This window comes from Cucumis melo, chromosome 11 (assembly GCF_025177605.1).
Source record: "Cucumis melo cultivar AY chromosome 11, USDA_Cmelo_AY_1.0, whole genome shotgun sequence".
In the NCBI taxonomy this organism is placed as follows: domain Eukaryota; kingdom Viridiplantae; phylum Streptophyta; class Magnoliopsida; order Cucurbitales; family Cucurbitaceae; genus Cucumis; species Cucumis melo.
The window spans coordinates 30,621,427-30,640,603 of NC_066867.1; the positions used below are offsets into that span (position 1 = coordinate 30,621,427).

Genomic DNA, 19,177 nt, shown 5'->3' on the forward strand with positions numbered 1-19,177 from the left:
ATTATTTACCACATATGTAATAAAGCTAGTCATTTTTAAAATCTTTCATATTTTCCGTTTCATTTTTATTCTCGCAATTTCTTTTATCGTCTTTCTCTTACAATTTCTTTCATCTGCTATTTCTGTCATCGTCTTTTTTTTGTGCTGCGATTTCTTTTCATCATATTTTTTTTCTTTGTTGTATGTTTGTGTATAAAGAATTTCGAAAAAAAAAATCAGTTGTAAAAAAAAATAAAACACCGTGTACAAAGAATCTTGAAAAAAAATCATTTGTGGTTTAGAGAAATCTAAACAATCGTGTACCAAAATAATTAAAAAAAAATCGTGTGTCCCAATTTAAAAAAAAAACCCAAATCTATCGATGTGTAACAAAATTAAAATATATAATTGAAAAGATAAATTGTAGCCTCACTTAACAAATGATAACTAAATCCAAACGACAAGTAGTATTTTACAACAATACGACTATAAACATTGTTCGTTTTTTAAATTTTTCTATAAATATTTAGGTTATATTTTTTAAAAGGCCATGAAAAGATGGAAATGAGAAAAAACATCCAAGAGAGAGGACACAAGGAAAAAGAAAAAGGAGGAAGGAAAGAAAGAAATTTGGTTAAAAATAAAATAAAAAGAATTGAAAGGATTTTGTCTCCAACAAGGAAAAAAAAACCAAGTTTTATCATTAATTTTATTTTTAAAACAACTTTTTTTTTTTCTAATTTTTCTTATTTAACTGTAACAATTCAAATCCTAAGCTTTTAAAAATGAAATTGATGTAATTATTAAAAAATCAGGTTTAAATTGGTACAATGTGATATATAAATAGATATTGGTCCAATCTAAAAAGGGAGGGAAGAGATAAAATTTGGGGACTATTATTCCATTTTAATTTGATCATTTCTCTTTTATTTTATTGAGCCGTCTTTCCTCTTTTGAGCTTGAGAGAGACTTGTAGATTTCCCGCTGGCGCCTATGGCACAGTGAAATGAGAGGATCCATGTCCCCATCTGGTATGGTACCTAAGGCGAATCTTCCCAACAACAACAATGGCGGATCAAGTCCAAGCTCTCCTTTGAATCTCGCCATTTATATTGAATGTTCCTCAGCATCACCGAGTACCATCTGTCCCCATCGCACACAGCCAGTAACTCAATCTCTTCCCTACAAATTTTTATTCCGACTCTGTTTTTTTGCTGCGCTGCTCTTTTAGGTTAAATCTTTGCTTGCAAGATCGTAGTCTTTGTGTTGTTCGTTTCTGTTCTGTTATTTTGTTTCTCGTTAGTGAATCGATAGATAGGGATCGTGGACAAGAAAGAGCTGTTCCGCTCTCCATGTTGATCCATCATAACTTCTTCAAGGTTGGCAGGTTAGAGAGAATGCGGTTAAAGCAATACTGATTTTATATGTTACATCAATTTATTTTTTCGCTTTTGTCATTCTATTGTTTATTGTCTGTTTGTATCTAGTCCTGAACATTACAACGAAAAAAAAACAAAGAATGGTTTAGAGGGATAAATTTATTTTTATATCTTATTAGATTGGATTAAGTGTACTTGATACTGAGCATTTGAAATGCATGCGTTTTCTAAGTTCTACCATCGGGATTTAGTCATTACAAAAGACTAAATCATTGAAATTTATCGTTATATTTCAAGAACTCAAAGCCCAGGTCATTGTATTACAAAAAAGAAGTGTATTAAAGGAAACATTGAAGAGCCCAAGTATAAAGACTAGAAATGTGATCTAACTTAGAATATACTACATCTGGAACTTTTCTACTATTGGTCCTCATGAACATTGACCATTCAATACCTGAATGGTAAAGTGAGCAAATAATGCCACCTCAAGAGAGAAAAAAAGTTACAAAAACTTTGGATCTGTTTCAAAGCCAGCAATGCAAAGATGGAACTGTACACTAAAACAATGATTGGGATTGGGAACACCACCAAATCATTTCTCTTCCCTGCTTGCTCTACTGGAGTGACCAACCTCCACAGGGAATTTGGAAGTTTGAAACTTACATGCTGCTATTTTATGCATCTATTCATTCTTTCACATTTGAAAGACTCATTGTCTGTATCTTATCTGTGTCGTCTTGGTCCTCTCTCCTGTTTCTCAGCTTCCTTTTTGGTCGCAGTAGCATGGCCCTTTCTGGGTCTTCGGTCCTGTAATTTATGATGAAATATGAATGAGTTGAGGTTAACTAATTCTACTGAAGGATAAATGTTTTGAGAATGAAAACCAACCTGTCGACGAATTGGATATTCTTCAGACTCAAGCATGCGAGAAACTTGGCTCATCTTAGGCCTCTTATCAGCATCTGGATCCACACACCTCAAAGCAGTCAAAAGAACTCGCTTCAGTTCACTAATTGATGGTTTTCTCTCTATATTTGGATCTACCACCTCTTCTGACCGTTTGCTTCCCACCATCATCTTTAGCCAATCCACCAAATTTACCTGCAAACAAATTCCGAAGCCCGGTGTTTGTTAGCATAAACCATTGATTGACCCAAAAGTTTTAGCTTATGTGTGAAGACAAATTTAATGTTATATCGTCTAACATCTCTCCTTCATTTGTAGACTTGAAATAGATAAAATGCCCAAGAAATAAAAATTGATATTAATTGGAAAAAAATAACATTGCAGGGTTTGAACACATAATCTCCTAAACCAACCTACTCTTATATAATCTTAAATCATCAATTGATCCAAAAACTTAAGCTTATGGGTGAAGGACAATTTACTATTATATCATCTAACAGTTTGCAAACCAATGCACACGATCCAAACATGTAGAACTAAACTATCTGTATTGTCAGTAAATACCTCGTGTGTTGGGCGACCATAATCGACGGGGTCTCTTCCAGTAATTGCTTCCAAAAGGACCACTCCAAAACTATAAACATCACTCTTCTCATTTAGAAGTCCAGATTTGGCATATTCTGGTGCCACATATCTACGATGAGAAGAAAACAAAATATTTTATCCCCCAGACAAATTATGGAAGAAGCAGCAGCAGGACTGCAGCTGTGAATTAAGAGTGAATGTTTGTTTACTCACCCAAACGTACCCATAACTCTGGTGGTAATGTGACTCTTCCCAGAACCGAGTAATTTAGCTAGCCCAAAGTCTGATAGCTTTGCATTAAACTCATCATCAATCAATATGTTGCTCGCCTTGATATCTCGATGCACGATTTTTGGCTCGATTGCCTCATGCAAATATGCCAATCTGAAAAACCATTAAAGATTGGAATCTTGAGTGCGGTGGAGAAAGAGACAAGCAAATGATCAAATGAAGGTTATATACATATATATACTCACGCCTTAGCAGTCCCAAGGAGAATTCTGATTCTTGCTTCCCAAGTGAGATATCCATGATGACATAGAGCTCCATGAAGCCACTGCTCTAGATTTCCATTATCTACATACTCATATACTAGCATCCTGAAAATATTTACTGTTTAGTATACAACAATCAAAGCTAGATAGCAAAGGAACAATCAAATTCAGTAGCAATACCTATGTGTTCCTTCAATGCAGTATCCCAGCAGCCGAACTAAGTTCTTGTGTCGCACATGCCCAAACGCTTCTACTTCCACCTTGAATTCCCTTTCCGCTTGTCCTCTACACAAGTTAAATCCATCATTAAATTTACAAGTTTTACTTACAGCCAATCTTCGTATAAAAGCTCAGTTTCTTAGTCAATAAAAAAGAAGGTTAAAGCCAATTAATAACCCACTGAGAAAATACAATATTAGTTAACAGAACAAACTTACACATTTAAAAGTTTTTTGACAGCCACAGGTGTCCCATTGATTAGATGACCTCGATAAACAACTCCATATCCTCCCTCCCCAATTATATTATCATTTGCAAACTGCATTGTTGCAAGTTCCAGGTCTCTTAAGGTGAACCAGTGACCCCATCCCAGTTGTGAGAATTCTGGCAGACCGGCGAGTGGCGAAGGATCCGGTGGTATTGAATCTGAAGGTCTATGCAAAACACTTGCTTCCTTGCTTCCTTCTCCAGAGCCAATAGCGTATATCTCTGTGTTATCAACTGAGCTTGATATGCTGTAATTATATGCCTTGTTCGAATACAAAAGAACTTTTTCCGATTCCGTGTCGAATCCATCGTGGGGGATGGAGCCGTGCTGGATTGCTGAAACATGATCCACTCCAATCTCCTTGATTTCCTTTGACGCAATGGAAATACGGTTGAGAGGAAGCATCCCACTTACCCTTCTAGATTTTCTTCGTGAAGTAACCACACATATTGATAGAACCACAAGGACTATTACAATAAACACCCCCACCAAGATTCCAGTAAACACCCATACCTTCATACCAAAAACAAACGTCTTCTTGGAAAGTGTTGTGTTTAGATCAGGTGCCATTTCTTTTTTCCTCTAACATACAAGAAAAACAAAAACTGAATTGCTTACGATCAATGTTGCAGACTCAGTTATCAGCTGAGTCAAAAAAATGAAACAACGTATCCAGTTTCCAGAGCTCCTCTCTTTCAATTAACCGACATTTAGTGCAGTCAAATACAAAACTCCCAATGAAGAAGGCTGAGCAATGTTGATGGGATTCTAGGCATTGTTCTTGGATTAAACGAGTTAAGAGAAAGGGAAAAGAAGAAAATGAAATGGTGGTGGTGGGATGAAATGGAGTTTTCAGTAGTAGGTAATCAAGAAGGAATGAAGGAAGAGAGAGGGAAATGGGGTATGTCTCTGCCTTGGTTTTTACATTACATTCAGAGAATCAAACACAACATCTTCCCACCTTCCTTTCTTTGCTGTATCTTCAAATTTCTCTCTCTCTTTCTCTCTCTCTCTCTCTATCTATTAGATTTTTTTTAATAGAGAAAATCTATCAGTTCGGAAGATGGCAGACAATGGCAGCAGAACAAATTAGAATTGGTTTGGTTTAAAGTCCTGTTTTATGTTAGAATTTGTTTTCTTTTCATTCTGGTGGTTAAATATCTATCACACATTCACTACAAAATTTGATGTAGCTAGCACTCGGTAGATTTGTATTTTAGATCATAATATTGAATAAGTTGGTGTAAGATTTTGGCTAATTTATAAAAAAAATAAACTTTATCGATCGTTTAAAAAATACCCATATTCCTTGAAAAGTCGTAATTTTTTTTAACATTTCAACAAATTTTGAAATATTGCAATTTTTGAAAGAATAAGGGTATTTTTGACGTAAAAAACAATACCCATTTTTTTTCTTTCAAAAAGTTATTATATGTTAGCTCTCGATATCGAAATCGAGTAATAGCGATCAATCGACCTTATTATTTAGAAAGCGAAGGAAAGAAAAGGATGGGTATTTATGTAGAGTCTGAAAGATGAAGAAAAGCAAAGATTATTAGTAAAAGAAAAGGGGTGGTTGGATTCTGAAAAGACGGGGCAGCAGCGTGAAAATGCCCATTTACTTGCCCTATTCTCCATTACCTTATAGAAATTGAAGGAGACTACATAACAATAGGAAAAAAGAAAAGCTCTTTTATGTTAGGAAAATTATTTTAAAGGTTATAATTAATGCTTACAAATGTATAAAAATATCACAATTTATCTATAATAAACAACGATATACTACTACTTGTGTCTATCGTAAAATAGATAGACATAGATAATAGTCTACTTTAGCCTATAATAAATAAACGATGATATTTTAATATTTTTATAAATATTTTGATTTATTTTGTTATATTTAAAAATAATCTCTTATTTTACCGTTACTTTGCTTTATTCTTTGTTCTGATCAAAATTAAAGTATCTCCTACTTTTGTTCTACTTCTGTTGGGATTAGGAGGGATTTATGCCTGCTGCTTGCCTTCCTTAATCAAATTAATTAGTCTGTGGGGCATTCAATCATTAATGCAATATTTAAATACCATTTCAATCTTTAAAATAGAAATGTTCTAAATTATTCCCTTCATTTAAAGTTTGTTCTAATTTGATTTATAAACTTTTAAAAGGTTATTTTCGTTCTTAAACTTTTGATATTGTACTGTTTTGGTCATTTGTATTTAATATTTACTTGTCAAATGTGTATCTCTAAATTGTATGACTTGAAATTATTTTCATTTTAAATTTATTTCATCAAGGTTAGAAACAAAATGTCACGTATACGTAACTCAATAATGTGAACATGTATACTATCAACCTCGTAATTTGAGTTTAGATGTTTCACCTCACATGTTGTCAAACAAAAACAAAGTAGTACAAGTAAAGATAAGAACAAATAAATAGATACTTTTTGCAAGGTTTAAGAATGGAAGTAATTTTTTCAATAGATCAAAATAGAGCAACAATTTTGAGAATTGGTCTATTTAAGCCGACTTGAACACATGAATTGAAATAATATCTAGCGAGCGTAGCTATATGAAACATACAGTCTTGACCAAAAGGTCAACATATTGTTATACTTGAAAGAAAAACACAAATATTATTGTTATAGGTTGTATATCTCGTCAGAATATTTTTTAGTACAACAATTGTGTAGATGAGATATCGAACCTTCAACTTCTAGGAAAGAAGGTTATGTGAATAACTATTGTTCTAAGCTTACTTTGGTCGTAGTTGGCACGAACTAATTGTTCCGATTAACATTGAGTTAGCTGACTTGGTGGTTGGGAAGAATCATCGATGATAGTTTTGTTAGCCTGAGCCGGAACTAGAAGGATAATAGGGAGATTTTGTTGTGTACTTTTGCCTCCATCATTGAGCTGCATCTTCGTCTTGTCGGTAGCCTACGACTATGTGGCTTTGGATTTGGATTCTACTGTTAATAGGTAATGGAGATAAAGGTTTTACTTAAATTCAAGGTTTTGATCTTTGCCATTTACGAAGAGGACAAGCAAACTGTTCAAGGAGTCTCTTGCCTTTCCTTCCAACTACACTATACCGTAATATTCTATTTTCCGTTGTAATTACTAGTGAAATAATCTGTTTACTTTTGAAGGTCAACTTTTTAAACCACTGTTTTGTTTTTCATTTTTGGTTTTTGAAATTTAATTTCTTATTTTTTTAAAAAATGAAAACCAATTTTATGATAAATATTTTAAGAAAATGGTTCGTAGCCCCCTTCTGCAGGGTTGGCATGGATTTCAATATTAAAATTGTGATAATGCAAAGTATGGTAAATGATTAATGAATGATTCGTCCACCCATATGTCCCCATGTCACAGGGTGGTTGCAAGAAATTATTGGACATGGTACCATTTTTATTTTCCATCTATGGGCTTAAAATATACACACACACACATACATGTCTATGTCCAACTATATAACTTAATGAGAATGTCATGTATTCTTTCTATTAAAACATTTGGAGTGGTAGAACCTACGGTGCTACGACCATACAAGAGTTAAGAGCACCTCTATCGATTCTTTTTATTTACTTGGTTAAAAAAAAAGAGTTTCAATTTTAATCTCAGTAGACAAACTTACAACCAAAAGGAATATGTAAATCTTTTGGAATGAGACCATCAAGGTCTCTTATGTCATTGTAACCTCTCTTCATACATATCGTAAGGTAAACTAGAGACAAGTAGCTAGTTTATTATGAGATAAACCAAAAATATTGTATTTAATGAATGAAAAGATATATATTTAAAAAAAATCATAATGTGTAAAATCTCGAAGTATTTGAACTAATAATTAATTGTACAATAATATTTAAAAAATAAAAAATATAACAAATTTATCTTATAAACTTCTATTATTATATGAATCTATCACAAATAAATCGTAGGAATATATTTAGACATATTTGTAATTATAGCTGGTAAAGAGTCGAATAGAGTTAGATTTTGTTGGGCTTGGATGACTTAATGGGCCCAATTCCCAGGGCCCGGCCCATCAGCAAAAAAAAACATGTCAACATCATCAGTTAACTGTATGAACAAAACAGCGTTTTCACCTTAGTTGAGTACTTCGCTAGTTTTCCCGCTTCACTTTCTTCTTCTTCCATCTCTTTGAAGCTCTCCTCTTCTTAAGAATGACTAGGGTTTATGATTTCTCACTATAGAATTTGGTGCTTTTTTGCTCCTATCAACTGCGATTTCTCGTTCATCCGTACTGTAAGAATCTGAACTTCTCTTGGTTTCTACCCTTTCTTTCGTTTCCATATCTGTACTTCTTACTCTTTTACAATGTATTTCTTCTCAGATCGACGTTTCTGTTATCTTCTTCTTTTGGTTAATTATTGGCGATTTTTACTCATGTTATTGATATAGCACATTGCATCAATGATCGAGGTTTTTGAGCTTGTATTTCTGTTTGTTTCTAGTGATGGTTGCATTTACATATCTACACTAAGGATTCAAGATTATCGGACTCAATTTCTAGCTAAATTTCACATAATATCAATTCGTATTGCGTAGTCTTGCGGATTATATCTAGTGCTTCTAAGTTGCATTTACATTGTCATTATACTGGCCCATCCTGATCTTTTATTATTTTGTATCCTCAAGTATGATGAGAGCGGGTTTTCATACTGTTATTGCAAATTTCGTCTTTCTTCATTTTATTTTAAGAATATCTTTCAATTTGGTGAGGTTTGACTATGAAAGAAAGCCCGCTACAAAAATTATGTATCATAGTCTAGATTTTTCAAATATTATTAGCCATTTCCATGCTCTCGTTGTAGGTTTTGTAACACTGCTTACTCGGCACCTTTTGGTGGCATTCATTCAGATGCACAAAGCTCCAAGTACATGCCGAGGAAAATGCATTTTTTTTTTCTAATGATTTTGTTTTGAAATACCTCAGTTCATAATCATCACCTTCCAGTGGCAAGATTTTTAGTGGTTGGTATGAACAAAAAAGAGGAAGAAAAGAGACAAGGCACGAACCAAATTGATACATATGTAAGATTTTAATTGTCTATGCCAACTACTAACTCTGTTTAATTGGATTTTCCGTGTAGCTTTGTGTTTCTGTTTTTTCCTTGGTATTTTCTGCAGAAACATATGATGGAAGTTTCACAGATTCAGTTTAACTTCTTGGGTCCTTATCTCTAATGCTCTCTGTGCTTTGGCCTTGAACTTCTCTATTTTCTTGGCAATTGGAAGAACTGGCACGGTTACCACTCGAGTTGGTGGTGTTCTTGTAGCCTTTTCAACTGTTCTATTTCATTAGTTTACGATCACACGGCTGAATATAATAGAATATACAGTTGGTAACTTCATTCTCTGTTGATAATTTGAGCATTTTTCTCAAGCCTTTTGTTTTGCAAAAATTCATTTAGCTAACTCATTCCTCTGTCTCTGACTACGCAGCACTCTGTGGTGTAATTGCTTAAAGATGAAGAATGTTCTCGTATCTCATCCTCCACTATCTACCGACAACATTCCCAAAAAAACTTGTGATGGTTAGTGCCCATTTGCTATTGTTCTTTAGATAACATATATGATAACATATGGTTCGAGTAGAAATAATTACGATCGGAGTTTAGTCTCATGTAGTATCAGGGTAAGATATATTACTCTTCCACGCAGACATAGAACAATTTCTTTCTAACTAGCAACCATAAAATTCAGACCATAGTTATTCTTGCACTAACCTGCAGATGAACGAAAGGTATCAAGAACAAGAAGTATTTCCTTTACTACTATTAGTGTTTGATAATCAAAAGATAGCCCTAAAGCTTACAACCTAACCGATTACAGAGAGTTGGTTCTCTCCCTCTTCTCGCTACTTTCCTATTACCAAAAAAAAAAAAAAAAAAAACCTAATCCTGCCAATTACAACTCTTTATTATATACCGTGGTTCTAATCTCCGTTCTAACTAACTTTCACTCTGGGCTACCCTTTTTACCCTTCCTAGTATTCCAGCAACATCAGTTTTGTATGCTCAATTATAGAAGCAAATTTGAAGAACTACCACAATAGGTGTGGCTAGCTTTGTAGAAATGGTTGAGACGAAGACTATGCTTTATGGTAATTCTTTCTTTCATAGAGTTTAGACTTCTAATACTTTGTTGAATAATTTGTTCGATCAGCATCTTTGAAATATAATTTAATGTGTTTTTTTCCTTCCTTTTAACCAACCGTGTTTCATATTTTTTTTAACAATGAAAACAATAAGTAGAAGTGTTCTCAAGTAAATCAAGACTAACATTTAAAATCATTTTCTAAATCCTAATCCAAGAAGGGGGGGGGGGGGGGAATTGTTTTAACATAAGTTTGTGCATATTTAGTCTTCATGCCTCGTATTGCAAATTATGAATGTAACATTTTTGGAAGAGATGCATCACTCATTCCATCGCAAAAAGTAAGTTCTATGAAGATGTTGGATAGCTTAGCTAAAGACTTGCAACAATCACCAGTGATATGCTTCTCAAACAAATGATATAATTGACCTTAGTCATAAAAATAGACAACAATGAGGTCCCTTTGATTCGGAGTTTAGCAAGAACATGCGTTGTTGATGTAAGTACTACACATTAACATGATTATTAAAACTTCTCCCGCTCATCTTTTCCGTCCTTCAACAAGAAGTTACCACATTCTTCAACTCATCCACATCCGACATTTGTACGTTTATTCTTTTGAGTTGATAAAAGACAACTTCAATTTAGTCGCTCCAACTCCAAATCCTCGTATATGGCAATGAGATACTAATTGATCTTCAACCAACCACATTAACCGAATGAGTAGTATCCACATGACTACTATTTCGTTCAATACTAGAACATCGTAAATAGGTGAAAATATCATTATAGTAGGAGAGTATTTGAAATACATGAATGATTTGTGATTATGAAGCAGTCGACAGTGGGAATGGGATTAATATTGGCTATAAGAGACATAGTCTCAAGTGTACAGAACAAATGTTAGGTGGGTAAATTCCGCAAAGACATGAATTGCCTCAAAGTATAAAACATTTACACATGATCACACTGTAGTCTCTCTTGAAATAGAAAAAGAAAAGAAAAGAAAAAAAAAAAAAAACCAAAATCACAACCAAACTATATGCACATCTCAGCCAAGAATAGATAGAATTGCATACAAAGCAAAGCAAAGTAAAGCAAAGCAAAGAAGACAAATTCTCACAATGTCGTGTCTCGATGCCCTTCTTTAAGCAAGAATGTACCTGGAATAGATAACCATGAAGACCTACACTTTCCTAAACACAAGAATTTACTTGAAATGTTCGGTTGTCCTCAGATACAAAAGCCTCCTTGCAGGAACTGGAGGTGCCAATCCTGGAATATCCCTGATGCTTTTGTTGTTGGGGTTCACGATCTGAAAATTTATACATATAATCAAACTTGTTATTACAAAAAGACACCAGATTTGATCACTTTTGCCAAGGTAATGGATTTGAAACTCTCTTCTTTCAATGTTTTGTTGAACAAAATAAACTGCAGAGTTTACCTTAACTACGATAATGGCTATCACTCCACACACAATTAGAAACAGAAACAGCATGATGCATTTATCTGTAGCAACCTTTCCAAAGATGGGGAGGGGAGATCAGTCCCGGTAAGAAAACCATAAATTAACAGGTTAGATTACAAATTCGGTCCCCTATAGCTTGGAAAAGTTGGAATTTAGTGCTTATGGTTTTAAAAGTTAGAAGTCCGTATCTATGGTTTGATAAAACTTCATAAATAGACTCTATGGTTTGATAATATCTTCATTCCTCATAAAGTCAGAACTATTTATGAGTGCTGTATCACACCATTGGGACTAAATTCTAATTAAAAACTATTGCGACTAAATTTTAACTTTCTCCAAACTATAGAGATCAAATTTGCAATTTAACCATTATTTTATTACTTGCAGGTGGGTGGGGGTTTCGAGGGCCGTAAGGTAGACTTACCTGTCTGCCAATTTCTTTCACAAGTTGGGAAGCCTTCTTAATTGAAAAATTGATTGTGTCAAGCTCGTTTACTATACGACCCATTTGGTCAGTCTGAAAATTTAATTGGGAAAAGTTAAGAGAATACCTGAGGAATTCTAATAATCATGTCAGACAGGGTAATATACTCTTAACAATAAGGTGTAATTTCAACTATGAACATACTTGGCCTTTTAATTGAGCAGCAGTTTGAGTTCCCACTTCAATAGTTTGTTCAACCACCTACGGGTAGAAGTTGAGCATTAGAACAAAATGGCTAAAACTGATAAAATCACACATTTCAAGTAATTCGTTCTTCACCTTTTGAGTGCGTTGAATAGCCTGATCGGTCTCATCCATTGTCTTCTTACCAGCATCAATAAGTTCTTGATTTGTCATTGCTACAGCACAAAGGCAAGCCAATAGAATGAGAAAAATAGATACTCCTGGAATCCAAGCGTATAAAATAAGAAGCTTGCTTTCTTGCTTTACTAATTAAGAAGCTGCTTGACAATTTTATCTTCAATTGCTTGCTTTATTAATTACTACCTTAATTGGGAAAGAAGCCACATATTTACAAAAGAAGCATCATGAAGATTTTTTTTTTTTTTTTTTGTCACTTCACCCTTATTTTAATCAAAGGCTAAAAAGGAAGTCGATTAAACATAGAATTGTTTCTATTAAAAAATTATTTTGTTCTCTCTTTTTTGTCAATAAAAACTATATTTTTTTTCAGTAGGCAATATGGGAACTTTTCTATGATGCCTACAAATATGGAATCAGATATCAGCAATCCTTGAATAGGCAATATGGGAAATTTCCTATGATGCCTATAAATATGGAAAATATAGCTTACATGAGGCCATCCGAACATTATCATCCGCTGTAGGTTCACTTACACCTCCCTCATCAAATAGCTCAACCCTTTTATTACCGAGACTATTCATGTACCTGTAATTCATTCAGCAATTAAAAAGAATTAGGGATCTCAAACCCAAGCAATTTGATTCCAATCTGCTGGAGTAAACCTACGGACTGCTAATTATGTGAACCACATTCAATTATTGAGGAAAGGGAACTAACTTTTCCAGCGGCTTGATAACATTTTTTTAATATGGGAAACCATGTTTTCATGATGAATTACAATATACATTAGCACAAGATTGAAACTCAACCAACTTCAGTTACACGTTTTTAACCTTTTTTGAATAGGAAAAACTAGTCATTAATACAGTGACAATGTTTGACCCAAGTAATGATTCTCCCACTCCTCTATTTGAGAAAAACAAAGAAGATTTCCAATAAGTAAATTACAAGGGTAAATTGATTATAAAGCCATGTATAACAAGCAACTAGGATCTGAGTGCTTATTTGTTCACTTTGAGTATGTGTATATTTGTACACAAACCTTTCTGCCTCCATCTTCCCAAGGAAATTTGAAAGAAAGCATTTGGCAGGAAAAACAAGGAGAAATATACTTGTACGTATACTCCTTTGTATGTTCCACTCACTTTGTATGTTTTATTGTCTCTTTTCAGTTACTCAAAGTAGTGTAAAGCAATATTTTTCGACTCAGTCAAAATATGTTTCATGCCATCTCCATCAAGCAAAGACCTTGAATCACATACCCTCTTCCCTCCCTCTCCCTCTTTTACATGAAAAGGCTAGGTGAACAACTCTTGTCATCCTTTTGTAATTATAGTTGCCCTTGCTTCAATTTTGTTTGCAGTCGTACACTAAATCAAACAGAATTTTACTTTTTATGACCCCTCTTTATTGCCACAATGTTATTATATTTTAATGAGAATTCATCCAATGGATGGATAATCAAAATCTGGCTGACTATTTGCTTTGTTAGGAAATCCATGATTTCACCATTCACTTCCTCAATCTGTTTAGTAAATCACCAAAATTTCACCCAAATTTCTTAAAGATTCTACCCTCCTGGTTAGAAAATGGAAAACTTGGTTCTGATTTACATCTCAAGACATATAAGACCCTCCACGTCCTAACATATTATAAGCCTTTGGAATATATATAATATTTAGATTTGAGGGTCCTTTCGTCACCCTTTCTTAGGAAAAAAGGGATACTAATATCTTTGTCCCTTACATTCTTATGTCTCACTTATTGGCTTTTGAATGAACTTCTACTAGGGTAATTAAAAAAAAATCCATTGATTATCCAACATGTATAAAGTGGGAAGAATCTGAATCAAAAGGCAGGTGATATATATTTCTCCACACACCCTAGAAACTGAAACTGGAATATTTTACCACCTCTTCAACAAAAGGGAAGCACTTTTCACAGTTTCTTTTTTCAAAATATTATCTTTCTAGCTATGCTGTGGTGCAAATGTACACCTTTCTCTTTTGTAACTCATTTTTTGTTTTGTAAATTTTATTACATCAATGAAATTTGTTTCTTATTAAAAAGAAAATAATGATAAAAAAAACTATTACTTTTATTCTCAGGCAAGAATAACTCCCTTTCTTTTTTTTTTTTAGGGCTCAGAACCCATTTGCTCCTACATTATATACTTAACTTGTACCATATTCTACACAACAAAAAGAAGGAAAAGGAAAAAAGAAAAGGAGGACTTACGTTTTCCTTAATGCAACAAATGAATTCAGCTCTTTGATCTACAAATGAAAATATTGATATAAGTACAAAATCAATTAAAATTCTAAACCACTGCAAATACAGGTTTCCAATGAGAAATATTTAAAACAGTATCAACAAGTGATATATGTAACTCAAAGAGCAATTAGAAATTTATACTTGAGTGTGTTCATAAATATGCCCCACACGTCTCCATCCTCCCAATGCTCATGATAGGAGGCAATGTATAATGCCTCTATTCAAATGTTCATTTTGAATGAGAAATGATTAGCCTCATTTAATTCTAAAATTGAACTGCAAGAAATATCAACAGATACAAACGACTCACGAAAAGAAAATTGCATTTGAGGAAGATAAGAGGCATCCCTCAACTTCTCTATATTACCTCTTGTCCACAAGTAAATAATCCTACTCCTAGATTTCCTAATCTCACAAAACAAAAGAATGCAGAAAGCAATCAGCCAAATTGTATTACTGTGAGTCCCATCGCAGCAGAGGGGCAACTCTGATATAAAATTGGATTATTTTCCAAAGATTCTCATTCTCTCAACTAAACTTGGCAAGGAGTAGTTTAAGAACAAACAATTTGGGATTTCAACTTTCTACAAATTTTGCATATTTGGGCATAAAATATATTTCGTATAAAAATATTTTTTGGGTAGGTACTCGTGAACAGGAGAGAATCATCCCTGTTCTGTTGCCTAGATAGTTTTTTACACTGCTGTGCCAATATTTGCCCTTCTCTAGATGAATAGAAAAAAAAAATCGGGTTTACCTATCAGTTCTGTTAACAAACTTATCAAAACCAATGAATTTTCCTCTAGACAGTTCCGATGCATACACATCTAATATTCTCAAGCATCTAGTTACCCTATGAATCTTAAGTCAAATAACCTATGAAAGAAGACTGAAAGGTGCATCTTTTTTAGTAAAAATTGGGAGTGAGGGGATTTGAACCCAGAACTTATTGTTCTTAAGTACATACAAGTGTCAGTTGAACTAAGCTCTTGTTGGCAAAAAGTGCATCTTATAATAATAAATGCCAGGAAACATTATGCATAAATTTTACAAATCAATCCACACTCTAGTTTATGATTTGGTAATCCCAATTGAAATATTAAATAACAAAAAATTGGTTCACTTAAACAGCTAACTGTCAGACTTGTACAAGTTCTCCCTTCACTAGATGTATTCATATGCTAAGTTTGAAAGATACAACAACAATGAACTAACCATTGATTGCTTCTCATCGTTAAGCTGCTTATTCACTTCTGGCGGATTTTTACTCTCTTCGTCCTTGATTTCACGGTCAAAATCTTTTATTAATCTGCAAGAACAGCTCCATTTTATGAACAAATATATACAAAGAACATTAATAATCTACGGAGCATGTCAATTGAGCTTCAATTTTTCTCAGTCTGGTATCTAGTTTGTGTACGCATAACTCAAACTGCAATTTTCTTTATAATCCAACAAGAGAAGTTAAGCTACCACATGTTCAAGGAACCATGTGCAGGTTTTTCGATACCTTTTACATTCTCTCATCTTTCCTGTGAGCTCCTCCAACTGCTTACTTTGTCTATTGGAATCTTTGATCTTATCCAGTCTTTGGAACCCATTTCTGATAGACAGTAGAAATCAAAGAGGATATCATAATGCTGATAAATAAGATAACTACCATAATGCTGATCTCAATAATGGGGTCAAATTCAAGTGATATTGCAGCATTACCATAGAAACCACCAAATTTATGACTAAGTTGAGGATGATATTGAGTAAATGGTATCGACTTCAAAAACTTCACTATACGGTTCTCATAGAGCTACTGGCATCCAATTTTTAATAGATAAATTCAGAGAACCACAACTTAGCTACAAGGACTCACCAGTGCTTAATCTACTAAAGCTTCTACTCCACAGCTTTGTTTACAGTTTTCTGTTTTTGAAAAAGCTAAGCTAGCCTACATTTTCGTGGTTCAATTTTTCACTTTTTAAAAAGTAGTTTAGAAATCATTCAAATTTCAAAAATAAAACAAGGGCATATCAAAACTACAGTTTTCTTATTATATTAGGGACAAAAAGGAAGGTGGTTTTAGTTTTAGTAAATCAGCATAATATTAAAAACAGAAAAAATACATTCTCAAATGAGCCCTATCTTTTCCTTCTCCAAATCCCCAAACGAGGTTTAGGATGGTAGAATCCCATAATTCTCGGACAAGTATTAACAAGATCAAGTATATATAGGAAATCCAACGAGAAATAAGAGTGAGGAAAGAACACAAGTCTGTCAATTAGTTTCACCAGAGACTTCCAAATCCTCAAACCAAGAAATTACCGAACCAAATAAAAGAACATCAACAGTGAATTGGTAGTACGTTTCACACAAACCAAAACCAGAAATAGATAGAAAAACACAAAACACAAGCAAAATGAACTAACAAAATAACAAAAAATAAATAAATAAAGAGTGAGGAGAATAAAAACATACGAAAGAGCCCGAAAATTATCACGAATTTCACCATGGATCTGCTCTAACTGAGGAGTCATCTGCAAGGCGCTGGCCATTTCGCCGGAAGTGTAAGTTGCGACGATCTGGACAGTTTATTGCATCTAAAAAAGCAGATTATAGCATGGAATCCAAGTAAAAGGAAGGGAAATTCAAAGGAACCCTAGTGAGAGTGGGAGTAAAGTAGGTGTAATGAAAGAGGAAAATAGTGAAAAAAAAAAAAAAGAGAAATGGAAGAATAGAGAAGGAAATTGAGAAGAAAAATGAAGAAGAGGGATTGACGAAAATGGAGATTGAAGAGAAAAAGATGAAGATCGAGGGGAAAGGGAAGAGTGCAAGAGAAAGAGAAAGAGAGAGAGAGAATGTGTGAGATAGGCTGGCAAAGACAATGGGGAATGGGCCTGGGGGAGAAAATTTGATTAAATTAATTAAATTAATTAGGGTATTAGAGTTAGGGATAACGAAGATTAATTAATTTTAATTATAATTAGCGGATGAGGGAATTTTAGGAATAAGGCAAAGGAAAAACAGAGTGGCGTTTTGCTGTTTTGATTAAAAGAAAAACGAAACTGATTGTTAAAAATGGTTTAGTTTAGAAGGGTCCCTTTGTTTTTTTCTTTCATTTTATTCAAAGGATTCTCTTGTCTTTTTAGTGTCCCCCCACCATTTCAACCCAAACAAATAGAAAGCAATTATTCCAAAATTATACGCATGGGAAATCGTCTAAAGTAGCAAATTTGATAAAATATTTATAACATATAACAAAATTTTAAATTCTATCAATAATAGATATTGATATGTTTCTATTAGTGACACTGATAAACAGTAGTGATAAAAGTTTATTAATCTCTATCATTAATAAAATCCAAAAATTTTGCTATAGGTTATAAATATTTTAATTTATTTTCCTAATTTTGAAAATGTCCCTTTTTGAAAATAGTAAAATTGTTTAGAGATATTTACAAAATATACCAAATTTTACAACATAATGTCTAACATTAAAATAATAGATTATTTTAAATGACAAAATTATTAAAAAAAATTATATTTTTATTGTTATCAGAACTTAGTATATTGATAGGTATCTATCAAACATCATCGGCAATAAATGTTAATAGTCTATCAATATGTATCATCGATATCTTTTTGTATTTATAAATATATTGTTTTATTTAGTTATATTTAAAATCATTTAATTTAATATGTAACATTTTTCTTCTACAATTGTTGGTCCAATTCTCCGATTTTCTTCTTTTCTCTTTTATTTTGTCAAAGTTATTTGTTTTCTCTTTTGTTTTTATCTATGGTTTCCTTTCTTATTTTTGGTTGTTTTTTCTAATTCATGCAGCCAACCAAAAGAAATTTTGCTTTGATTCGTTAACGAGCGTGATTCAACAAAAGAATTTACATAAAAAAGAACATACAAAAATGAAAAGGAAATATCAATGATAGGTCTCACGGTTGTTTTGATCGTATTTTGAGACGAACGAATAACATAGATAATTATTTCAAAACTCTAATAGCTCAAACAGTTGAAAGATCAAAACGAAAGAGGGACGAGGGATTTCTTGTATTTTTTTTTTTTTTAATGAATGGCAAATACGATAATTTCACTCTATGCAAGAAGGTAGACATTAGTTTAGATTATATCACATTTTCGGTCCTTTTTCTAATTCATCCGTAAATTATTCCTCAAAAAATATGAAATTAGTTTTGATTCTCAATTTGTTAGGTTACATCCATTTTACATACTTTTAACTTTTAATTTCATTAGATAAATTAGACCTTAAACAGTTTAAGTTTCGGGTTCAATTTTTTTTTTTTTTTTGTTAATTTGCTCACCAATTTGAGAAAGAAAATCAATTTTAATAAGATAAAGTTTTGCTATAAGTTGACCGCTGCCCATATTAATTGACCATTGAATTATGGCTTATTAAAATTCATAAATTTCAAGTGAAGAAAAGTCTCCCACTTAATTTTTCTCTTTCATTTATTTATATATAAATATACATACATATGAAATAGTTGTCATCTAATAAAATAAAAGCAAAATAAAACTTAGTTCGGTGGAATATCATTTACATTTAGAAAAGGTATGTCATAAGTTAAATAAAAATAGCATCGTATAACGAAACAACAAATGCATTGAAAATATGATTTCAAAAATATATTGTCCGTT

General features: G+C 32.9%; 2 protein-coding genes and 1 long non-coding RNA gene across 4 annotated transcripts; 1 reads left to right on the plus strand and 2 right to left on the minus strand.

Annotated features, from left to right (window-relative positions):
* Window positions 1-906: 906 nt before the first annotated feature.
* LOC103497753 (probable receptor-like protein kinase At2g42960) lies at window positions 907-4,850 on the minus strand. The gene is made up of 7 exons (XM_008460068.3): window positions 3,781-4,850; window positions 3,524-3,628; window positions 3,326-3,448; window positions 3,063-3,233; window positions 2,829-2,958; window positions 2,247-2,459; window positions 907-2,165 (listed from the first exon to the last, which is right to left on the minus strand). Exons 1-7 carry the CDS (start codon window positions 4,398-4,400, stop codon window positions 2,082-2,084), a joined length of 1,446 nt encoding a protein of 481 aa, XP_008458290.2. The 5' UTR covers window positions 4,401-4,850; the 3' UTR covers window positions 907-2,081.
* Window positions 4,851-7,941: 3,091 nt separating this feature from the next.
* On the plus strand, window positions 7,942-9,983 carry LOC103497751 (uncharacterized). 2 transcript variants are annotated; one of them, XR_001763810.2, is made up of 3 exons: window positions 7,942-8,104; window positions 8,674-9,204; window positions 9,305-9,983. It is a non-coding gene; the product is annotated as an uncharacterized LOC103497751 (long non-coding RNA). The 2 variants fall into 2 exon arrangements; XR_007824928.1 differs by having other exon boundaries at window positions 7,945-8,104; window positions 8,721-9,204.
* A 795-nt stretch (window positions 9,984-10,778) lies between these two features.
* Window positions 10,779-17,424, minus strand: LOC103497752 (novel plant SNARE 13). Its single transcript, XM_008460065.3, has 10 exons — window positions 16,981-17,424; window positions 16,022-16,114; window positions 15,727-15,820; window positions 14,476-14,513; window positions 12,728-12,822; window positions 12,193-12,272; window positions 12,058-12,114; window positions 11,854-11,946; window positions 11,406-11,480; window positions 10,779-11,273 (listed from the first exon to the last, which is right to left on the minus strand). Exons 1-10 carry the CDS (start codon window positions 17,055-17,057, stop codon window positions 11,169-11,171), a joined length of 807 nt encoding a protein of 268 aa, XP_008458287.1. The 5' UTR covers window positions 17,058-17,424; the 3' UTR covers window positions 10,779-11,168.
* Window positions 17,425-19,177: the final 1,753 nt, after the last annotated feature.

Bases quoted from the DNA above. Each gene is read 5' to 3' on its own strand.
- LOC103497753 (XM_008460068.3), bottom strand. From the start codon at position 4,400: ATGGCACCTGATCTAAACACAACACTTTCCAAGAAGACGTTTGTTTTT. The intron at 3,629-3,780 runs GTAAGTTTGTTC...TAACTTGTGTAG, and splicing joins GTCAAAAAACTTTTAAATGT to AGGACAAGCGGAAAGGGAAT. The intron at 3,449-3,523 runs GTATTGCTACTG...AAATATTTTCAG, and splicing joins TGCATTGAAGGAACACATAG to GATGCTAGTATATGAGTATG.
- LOC103497752 (XM_008460065.3), bottom strand. From the start codon at position 17,057: ATGGCCAGCGCCTTGCAGATGACTCCTCAGTTAGAGCAGATCCATGGT. The intron at 14,514-15,726 runs GTTAGTTCATTG...TTTCATTTGTAG, and splicing joins ACGATGAGAAGCAATCAATG to ATCAAAGAGCTGAATTCATT. The intron at 12,115-12,192 runs GTGAAGAACGAA...TTCTACCCGTAG, and splicing joins CTATTCAACGCACTCAAAAG to GTGGTTGAACAAACTATTGA.